The sequence below is a fragment of the Bos javanicus genome, chromosome 22 (genome assembly GCF_032452875.1).
Source record: "Bos javanicus breed banteng chromosome 22, ARS-OSU_banteng_1.0, whole genome shotgun sequence".
Taxonomy (NCBI): domain Eukaryota; kingdom Metazoa; phylum Chordata; class Mammalia; order Artiodactyla; family Bovidae; genus Bos; species Bos javanicus.
The window spans coordinates 44,877,625-44,895,224 of NC_083889.1; the positions used below are offsets into that span (position 1 = coordinate 44,877,625).

The following is a 17,600-nucleotide window of genomic DNA, read 5'->3' on the forward strand; positions in this document are numbered from 1 at the left end:
CAGTGATTTATTGTTTGCCCATCAGAAGGGTGTCCCTGGTGGCTCAGACAGTAAAGAATCTGCCTGCAATGCAGGAGACCCAGGTTTGATCCCTGGGTCAGGAAGATCCACTGGAGAAAGGATAGGCTACCCACTCCAGTATTCTTGGACTTCCCTTGTGGCTCAGCTGGTGAAGAATCTGCCTGCAGTGTGGGAGACCTGGGTTCGATCCCTGGATTGGGAAGATCCCCTGGAGAAGGGAAGGGCAACTCACTCCAGTATTCTGGCCTGGAGAATTCCAGGAACAGAGGAGCCTGGTGGGCTGCAGTCCACGGGGTCGCAAAGAGTTGGTCCTCAGATAACTATTTTGCATCTTTTGAATGATGGATATAAAATAGTCTTGGACATGAATCTTTCAGTAGGAGTTATGATCTGTATGTATAAAATAAAGTATTATTACAAGTATTTTATGAGTATGTGGAAAGAAATGACTTAAAGAGCTATTCAATTCAGACATTTTTTTCTAACTCATGGGGAATGAAGCAAACACATTTCAGTTGTTTTCAGCCCCTGCAATCTTTAACATTCCTGCAGTCTTTAACAAAAATATATTATAAAAGCAAAACAATTTCATGCTTTTCCTATCCCAAGACTACTTGAAAAATGTCACCTGAGACATGGAGCGGCAAGTTCAGGGAGCATGGGAGTCTGCCTGTTCTCTCACTGCTCAGGGTTCAGAGCAGGCTCTCAGTAAATGACTTGAGTGACAGAAGCTGACAAGGTGATGTGAATATTTAAGCCCTCGATTATTTTAAGTTGGGGCTAATCATGGCAAGTTTTCTTTTGAAGAATCCAAATCATTGTTTTGACTCTTTTCTTCAGTATATAACCCTGAGCTTAACGTGATCATTAAAGTTCTATTTTTCCCCCCAAGAATTGACTTCTAGAGTAATAACACTGGAAAACTCAAAGTAAATAGAATGCTTTGCTGTAGGACCTTGCAGAATGATTAATGCTAATATGCATTGGGAATCCCCAATAATCATTTCTCAAACTTACTTGACCCTGCAGGCCCCTTTTCACAGAGCATTTGGTTTCTGTGAACTTCAGGAAAAGCTGTTTCTATTTCACTTTCTCTGTCTCTAAGGAAGGCCTAGAATTATCTGCTTTGAGAGCTTGCTTCTTTGTGAAACACAATCTAGATGAGTATTTGAAAATCACTACATAAGTTATTTTAAAATATCCATTATAGATAATATGTAAAGATATTCTGATGAAGATTCTTTGGTGATTGAGAGTAAAATATTGCTCTACCTTCTAAAATTCCACTTTGAGGATGTCTTCACTTAAGTTTTTTTTCTCTCTCTTGTACACTAGTGCTTGAGTTACTGAGCATGTGCATTTTGTATTTGTTTTGAAAGTGAAAGTTGCTCATTATGTCTGACTCTTTGCAACCCTATGGACCATACAGTCCATTCACTTCCCCAGGCCAGAATACTGGAGTGGGTTGCCTTTCCCTTCTCCAAGGGATCTTCCCAACCAGGGATAGAACCCAGGTCTCCCACATTGCGGGCTGATTCTTTACCAGTTGAGCCACAAGGAAAGCCCAAGAATACTGGAGTGGGTAGCCCATCCCTTCTCCAGCAGATCTTCCCAACCCAGGAATTGAACCAGGGTCTCCTGAATTGCAGGCTGATTCTTTACCAACTGAGCTATCAGGAAAGCCCTCTGTTTTGAAAGGCAATGTTTATGTACCACATTGAGCCATATCAGGACATGTGAGATAGTTGTCTTCTATAGTTTTCCTTAAACACATGTTTTTAGTGATTTATCTTAGCTTTAGAGATTTTTGAAAAAGAAAAAAAAAATTGTTCTCTTTGAATTTCTGAAACTGAAGCAATGGAGCAGCTGTGACCATGGCAGTCATTTTCTTTGCCTTAATTTTTCATGCTTATATTTTCTCATGTCTTTCTCTGGCTCAGCATTTTGAATATCTTATTGGGCAGAATCAATGCACCATCTAATATGTTTGTATTTTGCATCTTTTATCTTCCCTAGATCTTGCTGATATTCTTCCATCTCCTTTTCTCCATGCTTGTGATTTTGGTTATGAGTTCTTGAAATGGACTTCTTACTATAAGAACAGAAATATCAATAAGGACAGAAAAATAGATCTTTATTAAAGTAACTTCTACAATATCCATTTCTCTATCATCTTTTTTTCTTTCATTATTTTCTTTTGATGTTCTTGCACATCTGTGACTAAAAGAAAAAAGTTTGGAAGGAAAAAGAGGCTGCTTATTTTAAGAAAATTAGTAAAATTAAAATATTATTTTAAAAACGTGTCTTACTAATTTGGTGAAATTTTAACTCAGGTATGTATAGATCAAAAGGATTTTCTATGTTTCTATGTGACTTCATTCTGATCTTTCTTTAGCAATGTGTAATTTTTAAAAGTCCAGTGAAAAGCTCCTTTTAACCCATTTTGAAGTTAGCAGTTGTGGTCACTGCTAACTAAACTCTTAGAAGTTGACTGAGAGGAAAGCTGAGGGTTGCTTTTCCCCTTGTCTGCATGACTGAGATGAAACTTTAACAAGTGCTAACAAGAAATAAGGAGAAGGCAATGGCACCCCACTCTAGTACTCTTGCCTGGAAAATCCCATGGACGGAGGAGCCTGGTAGGCTGCAGTCCATGGGGTCACTAAGGGTCGGACATGACTGAGCGACTTCTCTTTCACTTTTCACTTTCATGCATTGGAGAAGGAAATGGCAACCCACTCCAGTGTTCTTGCCTGGAGAATCCCAGGGACGGGGGAGCCTGGTGGGCTGCCGTCTATGGGGTTGCACAGAGTCAGACACGACTGAAGCAACTTAGCAGCAGCAGCAGCAACAAGAAATAAAGTTTAAAATATGGGACTACAAAGTATATTTCAGTACACATATATTTATATACATATGTGTATACTTATGTATAAATACATATGTATACATGTAAATATGTATACACATATGTATACATATAAATATGTCAATTTAGACTTGAATCTGAAATCAAAGGAGATTTTATATTAAAAAGCAGGAATGTTGTCTATTTCTTTCACACGTAACTTACAGGTAAGTTCTTGTAAAAATTGTACTTAGATATTTGTAAATGCTGAAAAATTTGTATCTCAGTAAAGAGCAGAAATCTACATTAATGTTTTAATAGATTAATGATAATGTTTTAATAGATATCTTTATGTTTTAAAGAAATAATATAGTCTTAAGGCTTCATGGGAGGTAAATAAAATAGTTAATAGTGGGTATATTTGGGTGATGAGATTGAGGTGGATATCATAATTATCTCTGTGACTTTTCAAGTTTTCTGTAATGAGCATGGCTTAATTTTATAGTCAGAAAAAATGTTGATTTAAAATGACTCTCATTTATTCATCGGAGAAGGCAATGGCACCCAACTCCAGTATTCTTGCCTGGAAAATCCCATGGACGGAGGAGCCTGGAAGGCTGCAGTCCATGGGGTCGCTGAGGGTCAGACACGACTGAGCGACTTCGCTTTCACGCATTGGAGAAGGAAATGGCAACCCACTCCAGTGTTCTTGCCTGGAGAATCCAAGGGATGGGGGAGCCTGGTGGGCTGCCATCTATGGGGTCTCACAGAGTCGGACACAAATGAAGTGACTTAGCAGCAGCAGCAGCAGGGGCATTTATTTATAAGCCAGAAAGAAAAACACCAATACAGTATACTAACGCATATATATGGAATTTAGAAAGATGGTAACAATAACCCTGTATACGAGACAGCAAAAGAGACACTGCTGTATAGAACAGTCTTTTGGACTCTGTGGGAGAGAGAGAGGGTGAGATGATATGGGAGAATGGCATTGAAATACGTATAATATCATATATGGAACGAGTCGCCAGTCCCAAGATACTGGATGCTTGGGGCTGGTGCACTGGGACGACCCAGAGGGATGGTATGGGGAGGGAGGAGGGAGGAGGGTTCAGGATGGGGAACACATGTATACCTGTGGTGGATTCATTTCGATATTTGGCAAAACCAATACAATATTATAAAATTTAAAAATAAAACAAAATTAAAAAAAAAAAAGAATTCAAATGAGTCATTAAGAAGGACTCCCTACATTTATCAGCTTGGCCTGCTATAAGAAAATACCACAGGCTGGGTGGCTAAAAAAACCAGAAATTTATTTTCTTGCAGTTCTGGAGGCTGGAAGTCTAAGATCAGGGTGCCAGCATGGTTGGATTCCTGTGAGAATCCTGGCTTTCAGAGAGTCACCCTCTTGCTCTGTTCTCACATGACAGAGAGAGAAAACAAGCTCTCTAGTATCTCTTCTTATGAGGGCGTTAATCCCATCATGAGGGTTCCATACTCATGACTCCATCTAATCCTGATTACCTCCCAAAGGCCTCCTCTCCAAATATAATCACATTAGGGATTAGAGCTTCAGCATATAAATTTTGGAGGCACCTAGACATTTAGTCTCTAACATTCTCCTCACTCAAATTGGCAATATACAAGATTACCAGATATGCATCTAACATTGAAAAAGACTTGCAGGCTATAAATAAAAAATGATAGTTATCCCTGGATGATAGAAATATAGGGAATTTTCTCCATTTTTTGTGAATTTCAAGTATATTACTTTTATAACTGAAAAGATACAATAAATACTATTTTAAAAGGAAAATGAAATACTACAGAATGGAATGTAATATTCCATAATAATGTTGCAAATTTCAAAATCATTTTCTTTTATCTTCTTGCTTTTTGTATGTGTGTGTGTGTCTTCAGCATGTAGAGCACCCAGGTATGGGAACACAGTGGAGCTCAGTGCTGCTGCTGCTGGTTCTCATTTTTCCTTTTTAACAGTAATGGCAATGTTCATGATAATGAAACATGCCAGTGGGCATGTAATATAGGAAAGTGAAATAGAAAGTAGCCACAAAATCAGGACACGCATAATTGTTAAAGTTTTTTCTGAGTTGTTATAAATAGAATAGCCCATTCATTGTCTTTACTTTTAGAACTCTTTAGTTTCTTAGATTCTAAAAAAAATGAATTAGTTTAAAAAAAATGAGTTAGTGGCTCATTTTTCATTAACTTCCAATTGCAAATGTAATATAACCTCCTTGAATCTACACAATAAAATGGCAGGGAGATGTGACAGTGAGAAAACTTGACGTCAAACTTCCAGTGTGTTTCATTCCAAGCACTGATTTGAGTTTAATACCTGAGGTTGAAGAACTGTTTTTCCCTCTATAATGCATCTCCTCTCTCCTCTCCTCTCCTTCTAATGCATCATTTCTTATTACGCTCTACCTTGTGTGTGTAATCTGTCATTTCCTTCTTTAAAGAAAATTATCTATGATTTGTCCTCAATTAACCCCACATTTGAGTGTAATATTTCTAGTTTTTTTTTTTTTAACTCTGTAAATCAATAGGTAAGAAATGCCCTTCAGGATAGTGATTTTTTTTTGTCACACAGGAAGCTGTCTGCTTGCCAAGTAAATCATGATGTGATATATTATTTCCAGTTGCTATAATTTTCAATATTTAGTGTGTCAGTCATACTAGGTCATGATTCAGTTATTTAACTTCACTTATATCTATATTTTAGATGAGAATCCTTTCCCCCATTAGTAGATTTTAATTTCCTTCTCTTTCACAGTCAAATTCCAAGCATGCCTTATAAAACTAGCCACAAAATACACACATGAACAAACCGTTTTTGTGTGTACAAGTAGACTCGAAAATATTCACTAGTAAACTGTCTCTGAAATTATAAATTTGTCTTCTTAAATGTCATTTTTGTTTTTAACACTTTAGATCACTTTTTATAACTATTTCTTTATTAATTTGATTGCTAGATATGCAACAAACATATCTAGGTAACTCTCTGTCTTGCATTGACATAAGCTGTTTATTGGGAGCTTAAAAAAAATCTCACAAGTGATCTTTAGAGGTGAAAAAAGTAAATTGTTCTGAATTCAGGGCTGTGTGTACACCATAGTTAATCTATTACTATTGAATAAATTGCTTTCTGAAATTGTTTTGGTAATATTGAAAAAGCAATTTTCTTTCCCTCTCTCTTTTTTTTTTTTTTTTTACCAACAGGACACAAAAATCGCTTCATTGGAGCGAAACATAAGGGATCTTGAGGATGAGATCCAGATGTTAAAAGCCAATGGTGTGTTGAACACTGAGGACCGTGAAGAAGAGATAAAACAAATAGAGGTTTACAAAAGTCACTCCAAGTTCATGAAAACCAAGGTATGTATAGTCCAAAGTTATAAACTTTTATATTCTTAATGTGACTGGAAAGTTATGGTTTATATACATACTTTCCCCAAATACTCACATAATCTGCTTTATGTGATACATGAAATATATGGACAATAAAGAAGAATGAGGAAATTTTTTAGTTCAAAAGCATAGATTCCAGAAAAATCAGATAAAACTTTAGGTAGAATTTCTACTTACTAAGGGGTTCAGGATTTTCTAATGAATTCTTTCAGTGTTCCTCTGTCTTGGGAATTAACATTTATTTTTAATAGTCTTTGCTCTCCAAATTTCCTGAGATTTCATAAGTTTGCTATTTTTAAAAGTTTCTATCTTTGCCAAATTTCTGGCCCATTCCTGGAAGGTGATGAAAGGTTAATCTTGGAAGCCAATTTAACTGATTTGAATGGTATGAAGATATTTTGGTTTTAATATAGTATTTGACAGTACTGATTTTGAGTCCCAGTACTATCATTTGCTGAAAATATTCAATCTCTGTGAGCCTCAGTTTCTTCACCCATGAAATACTGATAAGAAAAAGAAAAATACCTTCATCATCGGGTCGCTTTGACAATTCCAGGAGATTATGCATTTAAAATACTTACTCCCTTGACTGATCTCTAGAAAGCATTCAGTCATGTGAGACATTGTTGTTGAGTGTAATTATTGTTACCTATTGCTGTGGAATATTTATGAAATATTAGAGTAATCGTTTCCATTACTTTTTATCAGTATTGCTAGTTTTAAAGAATTTGGCTTGTATTTTTCAAAATGAAACTTTGAGTTGCAAATGGACAAATCACCTGAAAATCTGTTCTTTTTATATATGCAGAATTATTTAATTTATGAGCAGCCCAATTGGCCTTTAGAGACTTCGAAATACTTTTATTTATTCCTCTATTTAAGCCATTTTATTTTTGAAGACAATAACCACACCATTAAAATTATTTTTTTCCTACCACTTCCTCTTAAGTACCCCTGTTCTTATTCTAGGTTTTGCTGTTTGTTACCTTATAAAATGCAGCAGAGTTGAGTGATGCGCACTTCTGTGAGAAGGCAATGGGAAGTGGAGAGGATAACTGCTTAAGTAATGATTATGATTTTTATCAGTTGTGAAATACATGGATAGTCTTTGCAGAGAATTTGCAAAATTACAGGAGAGAAATAATATCTAGTGTTTACTTTACTCTGTATGTATGTGTACATGTGTTTCTCTAGGAAAAACAAAAACCATGCTATACTTCTGTCAACTTCCATCTGTAAGTTAATGTTGAGATTTTGACTAAAAATTTTCATCAAGGAGTAGAGATATGAGAAGGAGAATGTCCAGTGTATTTTAATGTAACCCCTTGCTTTTAGTGATGGACACAAAATGCAGAGCAGGTTTCCTTGCTAAGTTCTCCCTTCTGGTTTCTTTTTTGCAATCCTTTCCTCTTAGAGAGTTGAGCTGACATGCCACAAGCACAGTAGTAGGGTGGCCTGCAGACAATGGCCAGATCACTCCAGGAATGAAGACCAGATGTACAGATCTGAGTGAATCCATGAAGATTGGGGGAAATAATTGTTTTGGCTCAAACTGTTCCTCCCCACCCTATCCTGTGATATATCAGTAGAAGATAGTTCAAGCCACTTGTACAACTGAAAATGCCTTGAAATTTGTAAACTCTGTCCTTCAATATAGATTGTGTCCCGGTGAATAAAACATGTATATGGTCTTCAGGAAGCAAGTGATGGCCTTTATTATCTCACAGTCTTCTGAGGCACCATCAATCCTTGAGCTAGTTTTAACTTTTAATGGTTAGTTACTTTCAAGGGTTTCCAGAGTGGTCAAGTCGGAAGGATGTTCAAGGAGAGAAAAGGAGTTAGGTGAAAAGAGTGCAGGCTGAAGACTGAAGCAGACTCTGGCAGATTTCTAACCTGCCCTTGATAGCTACATGATCTTCAGGAGTGACTTAAGTCACTCAGCCACACTTTCCTCATCTATGAAGTAGGGGCAGCACTGCAAAACTTAGAGAGTGACTCAAAATGTTAAACAAAACTCTGCAGTTAAAGCACCCGAGTCAAAAAAGTAGGCGATGACTATATTCATTATTATTGAAGAAATATAATCAAATATATTAATAATTTTAGTAAGTGCAAAGAGGAACTAAGGAGCCTCTTGATGAGGGTGAAAGAGGAGAGTGAAAAAGCTGGCTTAAAGCTTAACATTCATAAAACTAAGATTATGGCATCTGGTCCCATCACTTCATGGCAAATAGATGGGGAAACAGTGAAAGCAGTGACAGATTTTTTTTCTTCTCAGGCTCCAAAATCACTGCAGCTGGTGAAATTAAAAGATGCTTGCTTCTTGATAGGAAAGCTATGACAAACCTAGACAGCGTATTAAAAAGCAGAAACATCACCTTGCTGACAAAAGTCCTTGTAGTCAAAGCTATGGTCTTTCCAGTAGTCATGTACAGATGTGAGAGTTGGACCATAAAGAAGGCTGAGCACTGAAGAATTGATGCTTTCGAACTGTGGTGCTGAAGAAGACTGTTGATAGTCCCTTGGACAGCAAGGAGATCCAACCAGTCAATCCTAAAGGATTGGGCTTCCCTGGTGGCTCAGCTGGTAAAAAATCTACATGGAATGCAGGAGACCTGGGAGACTTGGGTTCAACCCCTGGGTTGGGAAGATCCTCTGGAGAAGGGATCAGATACCCACTCCAGTATTCTGGCCTGGAGGATTCCATGGACAGTATAGTCCATGGAGTTGCAAAGAGTCGAACACGACTGAGTGACTTTCACTTTCCTAAAGGAAATCAATCCCAAATACTCATCAGAAGGACTGATGCTGAAGCTCCATTACTTTGGCCACCTGATGCGACGAACTGACTGATCGGAAAAGACCTGATTCTGGGAAAGATTGAAGGCAGGAGGAGAAGGGGACGATAGAGGATGAAATGGTTGGATGGCAATACCAACTCGATGGATATGTATTTGAGCAAGCTCCAGGAGTTGGTGATGGACAGGGAAACCTGGCGCGCTGCTGTCTATGGGGTCACAAACAGCTGGGACTCGACTGAGTAACTGAACTGAAATTTGAATTGCTAGTGTACTTCATGGTCCATTGTAGCCTATTTGGATAACTTTTCTACAAAGTTTGTATGAATGTGTTGCTTGTGAACGTCACAGATATCTGAGGAGTTAATTTGTGCAATAGTTGTTTACACACATTGACAAGGAAACTGTTTAGTGTCACCACTGGAGTTTCTTGAATTCTTTTGTTTATATGCAGGATTATATGGATAAAGCTTTCAATGGTGGATTTTGAGCTCTGTGGTCCCCAAAGGGGCACTAAAAGTTGTGCATGTTCAAAATATTTCCCATTTCCCAATCCTTACCACTTAGTTGGGAAAGTAAGAAATGTACTCAAAATACCACCCTGAAGACTTGATGGGAGGAGAGTTCATTTCTGGCTGGAATAATACAAGTTGTGCAAGGTTAAAGTTAGTGTTTTGTTTTTTGTTTTGGTCAAAATAATCAGATTGGTGAAACTACAGTGATAGGTCTGGGGAAGATTGCCAACTCAAATCTGTGTCTGAGCATACCTAGAAGGATATGTGAAAACACCATTCTATCCCCAATTCTATACAGTTAAGGAAGTAGGAAGAACTCAAGTCTATATGAAATTACAGACTTTTTCAAAAAATAAATATTAGATTTAAATTGCAAAAATCTAGAGATTCTGAAATGTACTTGGGAAATGGAAATGTAATTGTTAAACTCATTTGGTTTACTGAAGCGGTGGTAGACACGGAAATCATAAGGTGACTTTGGATCCCATCTAGCAGAAAATGGTAAGTTTAATGCAGGGACAGTTGATTTCAGAAACTGTTGTTTTAATAGTTCACAAAAACTCAGAGTCATGGTAGAGGAACACTTCAGAAATTCTTATGAAATGCTGCACAAGGAGGGGACTAGAACTCTTTGAAACTAAATCTGAAAATTGCAGCTGTATATTGTTACTTCTGCCTGTGGCTTGTAATCAACATATAGAAAGCTTAAGAGTGCCCTTTCTTTTACCAGGTTTTCTGGAGAGGCAGAATCTTCAGGGTTTACGATGGTGCCAGGCTTGGCAGTGCCCACTGATCTGTTACTTTAATAGAGGTCTAAATGTGTTCTGTCTTAATTACTTGGAAGCTTACTTTTTTTAATTAAAAAAAAAGATTTTAAAAGTCTTAAAGTCAACCTAATCATTAAAAAATAGCTCCTAGAGTATCTATGTTCTCATTTGCTTATATTTTTGAAATTTTAGCTGAAAAGTACTTTCATGACCCATTGGTGATACAATTAACTCAGCATTTGATTCCTTGTCATCAATCTCAATTTCTGTGTGTAACTATTTGCTCCAAATAGATAATTGCTATCATCACTTAGTCGCTAAGTCGTGTCTGACTCTTGCAACCCTATGGACTGTGGCCCGCCAGGCTCCTCTGTCCATGGGATTCTCCAGGCAAGAATACTGGGATGGGTTGCCATTTCCTTCCCCAGAAATATATAATAAAGGCAGCTAATAGTGATATATACAGACTCATTTTCAGAGATAGAAGTGTGTTGAAATACTTTTAAATGTTTCAATGAAAAATTGACATTGTTGTTGTTCAGTCACTAAGTTGTGTCTGACTCTTTGGGACCTCATGCACTACATCACGCCAGGCTCCCCCGTCCTTCAGTATCTCCTGGAGTTTGCTCAAATTCATGTCCATCGAGTCGGCGATGCTATCTAACCATCTCATCCTCCGCCATCCCCTTCTCCTTTTACCTTCAGTCTTTCCCAGCATCAGGGTTTTTTCCCAATGTGTCAGCTCTTTGCTTCAGGTGGCCAAAGTATTGGAGCTTCCACATTAGCTGAGAATCTGATAAAGAAACAATGTTGTATGCAAAGTGAGTGCTGCTTGAATTAATTATTAAAATGAGTAAAGACAGTAGGTTGGAGGGAAAGGAAGTATTTTAAGCAGTCCCATGAAATAGCATGTGCTTCCATTTTGTTGCTGAGCAGATGCCTGGGACTGGTAGGGCCTCTTGTAAGCTTTGTGATTAGATGAAGTAGCAGGGAAGACCTAAATTGCTTTTGTAAATATGATATCATAAATAGCCATGACATAACATTTTTGAAGTAATAGAAGGTGAATTTCAAAAATGTAAAGGCAGAGTTTAGAATCGCAACTTGTGCAAAGCCTGGGATACCAGATATAGTCAGTCAGGATGAAAAGACATGCATCTTTCAAGCCCTCTGGCACATGCATGTTGTCCCTGAGAACTGAGACTCAGAGACCTCCCAAGCTGTGCAACTCTCCCCTGTTGGAAAGTCCAATTTCTACCCATACTCACAAGGTTTAGAGGAATCAAAGTGTGATGGCAGAATGTAAGAGGCTATGAAAAGCATGAGTTACCTTCAGCAGCACTGTTAAGGCTTTAAGAATGGAATGTGCCATATAAATAATTGTTTTCCTACTAGGGAAAGAATGATGGCATCCCCTGTTGTATACAAGGCTTTGTTCCTAGATTCACACATTTTCATCTACTGACCCCAGTACTTCTCTGTTAGCTACTCCCTCTGCAGTGTTTGCCAAAGATGCCACTCTGCTGTCTTAGATCTCCCCCTTTATTCTCAATTTGTAACACATTTTCTTATTAACCTCTGATGGATTACAAACCTCATAACCCAAACTGCATGATAATAAGCACATCACTTTCTAGATGTGAGGGCCATATCTGCAGTGAAAAAGAAGCTGTTTTCCTTGGCGGAGTAGGCTTTATTGGTGTTAGTTGTGTCACAGATGTAAGTGGTAGAAGAACTTTCAGACGAGATGAAGTGTGCCTGATGTCCACATGGACTTCATATAAAGCATGTGATGTAATTCCGATTGGTTTTTCTTCTTCCCATCATGGAGACAGACCTTCCCCAGCCTCAGTTCTCATGTATGTTCGATTGCATCACTTTTCATTTTTATTGAGTTTATGGCTATAAAAGAAGCCAAAGGCATATTTTTATGGAAGAATATGATTTTTTTACCCCACAACTATATTCCCCTTAGAAAAACTTTTTTTCCTGTTATTGTCTGCATAAAATATTTAAAATTTACCTCACGGCAGTGATAGTCTGCAAGTTATTTAAAGCAACTGCCTATTAATATTTATAGACTGAGATAGTTTTATCATTATCAATCTATTTTTATTGAATGAAGTAGCTATATGTAGAACCTGCCATGTCTTCCTTCCTATTAAATACCGTTCCATTGATGTTAATTTCTTTCACATTCCTCTCTCAATACCCCACTCCCATATGAGATTTCTACTCCGATATTTGTAGACGTTAGCACTAATCAGCTTTTTTTTCTTTACTATAAATATCATCATTGTTTCAGCATGTAGAGTTGAAAGTTTTTTGAGTTTTATTTTCAGATGAATCAGTTTCATATGTTGAATCAACTATATAATGTAATGTCAACTATTCCTTGAGTAGTTGCTGATCACAAAAGATTTAATTCATTTTATAATTTTCTCTTTTCCCTCATTTTATTTATATTCTGTTCTTGTGTGTGAGAAAAAGAGAGGGCTATAGGGAGAGGACTTACTTTGTTGTAGCTAAAAATCATAGACTCGTGATTTCTTAAATTACAAAGAAATAATGTATTTCATGGATTGCACAGACCTGAGTAGTGCTGCCACCCAGACACACATACTCGAAGCGCACTGATAATCTCCCACAGTTCTTTTTAGTGAACTTTTCAGCATACTCAGAATTCTTCTCAAGACTGCCTTCCGGGCAGCCATTACCAAACCTGTAGATGTGGCAAGTATGATGAAACCTGTATGTCCCCCTATCTAGTCAGGGTGCACCCTGCAAGTGGGGTTCTGTATCAACTTTTATAGTTAATTGCTGAACCCTGAAAATTTCTGAAGATGGAGGTCTCACTTCTTTTTAAGCATCTCACTCTGTTTATGCTCAGTAGTTATCAGTAGCTTGGTTCTTATTTAGCTAGTTTCAATTACTGGGACAAAAATGATGGATCAAATATAGTTTAAAAACATACAATTTAAAGTGTACTTATGAACTTTGAAGTTAGAAAGAATCCGAAGGGCCAAGATTAAGCCAAAGCAGGGGACTAGAGTGAAAACTACAGCCCTGGTTCTATCTTCTTCTTTTTTTTTTTTAACTATTTTGTCCACTCCAGGGCTTAGTAGCAGTGTATGGGATCTTTATTGTGACATGCTGGATCTTTAGTTGTGGCATCCAGGATCTAGTTCACTGGCCAGAGATCGAACCCAGGCCCTCTGCATCGAAAGCGTAGAGTCTCAACCACTGGACCACCAGGGAAATTCCTGATTTTGTCTTCTTGTTGGCTTTGCTAGACAGATGAACTTGAGCTTTAGTTTTCACAGTCACAGTGACACTGAAGGAAAGTGACAGAAGCTTGAGCCTGCTCAAAATGAGGAGCCAAGCAGGAATCCCACTACCACGTAAAGCTGGGATCCCAGACAGCTAGACTCTTAATGCAGGAGTAAAGTAAAAATAAATTGCCCACTCTTATTCTCCTCCCACCTAGACTAAGGGGCTCCAGGGAAAATCATTTATTTACCTATTTTAAGTCTTTGAGCCAAGATAAAGGTGAAAAAAACTAGCAGTGAGAATCTGTAACCACAGCTGGCTCTTAGGCAGATGTGCAGTGTGAGGTGATCCAAGAACTTTCAGTATAGAATAGAATGTAGTTTAACGGAGCCCGTGGTTGGTAGTGCCCAGGTATTGGCTGAGATAAATGTTCTGAAGGACCACATGTTCAACTAAGACCCCTCAGTATTTTTCTCCAGAGAAAGTTCCAAAACATGTGAGTAAAAATTAAAAAAAAAATTTACAAAACCTTCAAGAAAGCAAGCCACTGTAAGCAAAAGCCAGTAGAAAGAATGAACAGCAGAACTAGAAGGGAAAGACTTCAGAAATTGAAATTTTAAGACAAACACTATGAAATAAGTATGTTTAGTATGTTAAATCGGAGAGGCAGTGGCACCCCACTCCAGTATTCTTGCCTGGAAAATCCCATGGGTAGAGGAGCCTGGTGGGCTGGAGTCCATGGGGTCACGAAGAATCGGACACGACTGAGCAACTTCACTTTCACTTTTCACTTTTGTGCATTGGAGAAGGAAATGGCAACCCACTCCAGTATTCTTGCCTGGAGAATCCCAGGGACAGGGGAGCCTGGTGGGCTGCCATCTATGGGATCACACAGAGTCGGACACGACTGAAGCGACTTAGCAGCAGCAGTATGTTAAATAAAAGAAGGAGTTGAGAATATGGCTAAAGGGCAAGAGGCTATAAAAATACCAAGGAAATTTAGAAAGAAGCAAATAAAATGACTTAAAAATGGAAAAATATAAAAATGGAAATTTTAAAGTTTGAGAAATATATTTAATTGCAGAGTGGTCATAGCAGAAGAGAAACTTAATAGACTAGAAAATAGGGCAGAAGAAATTAAATGAAATATAAAAAGATAGAAAACATTAAAGATGCATAGAAGATAGAATAAGAAGATCTAGCACAAATCTAATCCAAATTCTTGAGGAAAGAGAGATGTAATAGGGACAGTTATTATTCAGAAGCCATATTTGAAGAGATAAAAGAGATAAAAGCTGAGAATTTTCACAGGTATCAGTCTACAGATTCAGAAGTCTTAAAATACTCAAAATAGGATAAATAAAATGAAATCTCTCTATTTGCATCAAAATAAAGACATAAAATCTTAGAGGCAAAGAAAAAGTCTTAACAGAACATTTGTCCAAAGGAGATATATGAATGTCTAATAAGTATGGAAAAAAATATTTGATAACATCTTAGTCATTAGAGAAAGCAAAACCATAAGGAGATAACCACTATATACTCACTGGAATGATGACGAATGAAAAGACAGATGATAACAAGTGCTGGTGAGGTTTTAAAGAAATTAGAACCCTTATATGTTTCTCCTGCTAAGTCACTTTAGTCGTGTCCGACTCTGTGCGACAGAGTCGGCCCACCAGGCTCCCCCATCCCTGGGATTCTCCAGGCAAGAACACTGGAGTGGGTTGCCATTTCCTTCTCCAATAAAATTGTATAGTCAGTTTGAAAAGCAGGTAGAAATTCTTCAGAAAGCTAAACATAGTTACCATGTGACCTAGCAGTTTCACACCTGTGTTTATATCCAAGAGAAATGAAAGCATATGTCTCCACACACTTGTACATGAATGATCAAGCAGCATTATTAATAGTCAAAATGTGGAAACAACTTAGGTGTCCATTATCTGATGAATGGATAGAAACAATCATGTATATTCATACAGTGAAATATTACTCAGCTATAAAGAGCAATGAAGTACTTATACATGCTACAACATGGATGAAACTTGAAATGTTGTGTATGTTACGGAAGCCAGTGACAAAGTACGTATATTGAAGAGTGCATTTATATGAAATTCCCAGAAAAGACCAGTCCATGATGTAGATTATTGGTTGCCTAGGGCTAGGTGTAGAGGATGAGGAATGAAGAGTGACTTTTCTACTTAAAGTTTCATATTAAGATGATGGAAATGTTATACAAATAAAAGTATAATCAAATGTCATGCACATATATGGAATATTGCACCCAACAATTGTTGGATCCATAATCTTTTTAAGCACATAGTATACAGAATGCTTCCCTGGTGGCTCAGACAGTAAAGTGTCTGCCTGCAATGTGGAGACCCAGGTTCAATCCCTGGGTTGGGAAGATCCTCTGGAGAAGGAAATGGCAGCCCACTCTAGTACCCTTGCCTGGAAAATTCCATGGACGGAGGAGCCTGGTAGGCTACAGTCCATGGGGTCGCAAAGAATCAGATACAACTGAGCGACTTCACTTTTCACTTTCATACAGAATACATTTATGATCACTGAATACATACTGTGCATAAAGCAAGATACACCAAATTTCAAATGAATACTGTAGAACAGACCATGTTCTCTACTCACAAAGCAAGTAAGACATAAAAAAAAAGAGATAACTAGGAAACACTTATGTATTTGGAGATTAAGAAACACATTTTTAAGTTATTCATGGTTCAAGGAATAATAATGGAGATTGGAAAATATTTAAGGCTGTACAATAATGTCAAGGTATATCAAACTAGAGAGAGTGAGCTAAAGTGATACTGACAGGAAAATATATGCTCTTAAGGCTCATACATGGAAAGAAAAAAGTATGAAAATTTGTGAGATAATATTCCAACTTAAGCTTAGGAAAAGAAAATAGAATAAACCCAAGGAAAGTATGAAGAAGAAAATAATTTTAAAATTAGAGCTGAAACTAATGAAATAGAAAATAAAAATGTTGGATGATCAACAGAACCAAAATTGGCTCTTTGAAGAGGTTATTTAATGGGACATGCTTCTGCTGAGATTCATCATGTTGATATATGGCAAAACCAATACAATATTGTAAAGTTAAAAAATAAAAGAAAAGAAAAGAAAAAGGAAATAATTAAAAATAAAAATATTAGGAATGAAAAAAGATAGTCATAGATACCATAATATCAAATATAAATGAGTTTTATGAAAACTTCATGCCAACAGGTGAAAATTTAGATGAAATGAAAGTCTTTTAATGAAAATAACTTAGCAAAATTGATTCACAAAATTAGAAACATGGATATTCCTATAATCATTAATGATGGATGAAGTAAGGAATGGTCTTTGGAAAAAGAAAATACCAGCTCTGGATGATTTTTGGGGTGATTTTTAATGAACTTCAGTGAAAAAAAATTTGCAGTTTTACACAAATCATTTCAGAACACAGTAAAAGAATGAACACTCCCTACTTTATTTGGAAGGCTAAATTGATGCTAAAACTTGATAAAGATAGCACAAGATAGGAAAATTACAAATCAGTCTTGCCCATAAATGTAGAAATGCTGGATGAATCCAGTAATATATAAAAATAATAATGCATCATGATGAAGTGGAGTTTTTCACAGTAATGCATGGAGAGAGTAATATTTTAAAAATACATTAATATAATTTATTATAATATATTAAAGGTGAAAATGTGATAAATCACGAGGTGCAGAAAAATGCTGGATAATATTAAGCATTCCTTAATGATTAAAAAAACAACTCTTGGCAGAGTTGTAGTAAAAGGGAACTTTCTAAAACTTGAAAGCAAGCATCGAGCTTAATGACAAAATATTGAAATTCTTCCCTTTAAGACCAGGGACAAGACAGAAGCCACAAATTCCACCAGGAATATCAGAAAAGTTCCTCTCTGTCTTTCTGC

General features: G+C 37.0%; 1 protein-coding gene across 10 annotated transcripts in view; it reads left to right on the forward strand.

Annotated features, from left to right (window-relative positions):
* Window positions 1–17,600, forward strand: part of ERC2 (ELKS/RAB6-interacting/CAST family member 2) — a 993,593-nt gene that overhangs the window by 306,716 nt on the left and 669,277 nt on the right. For all 10 annotated transcript variants that reach the window (XR_009732518.1, XR_009732519.1, XR_009732517.1 and 7 more), the window contains one exon: window positions 6,116–6,271. Coding sequence is in view for 7 of the 10 variants with exons in the window: in XM_061396628.1 (XP_061252612.1) it covers window positions 6,116–6,271 (156 nt within the window). In the remaining 3 variants the exon portion in view is untranslated. The remainder of the gene's footprint in view (window positions 1–6,115; window positions 6,272–17,600) is intronic.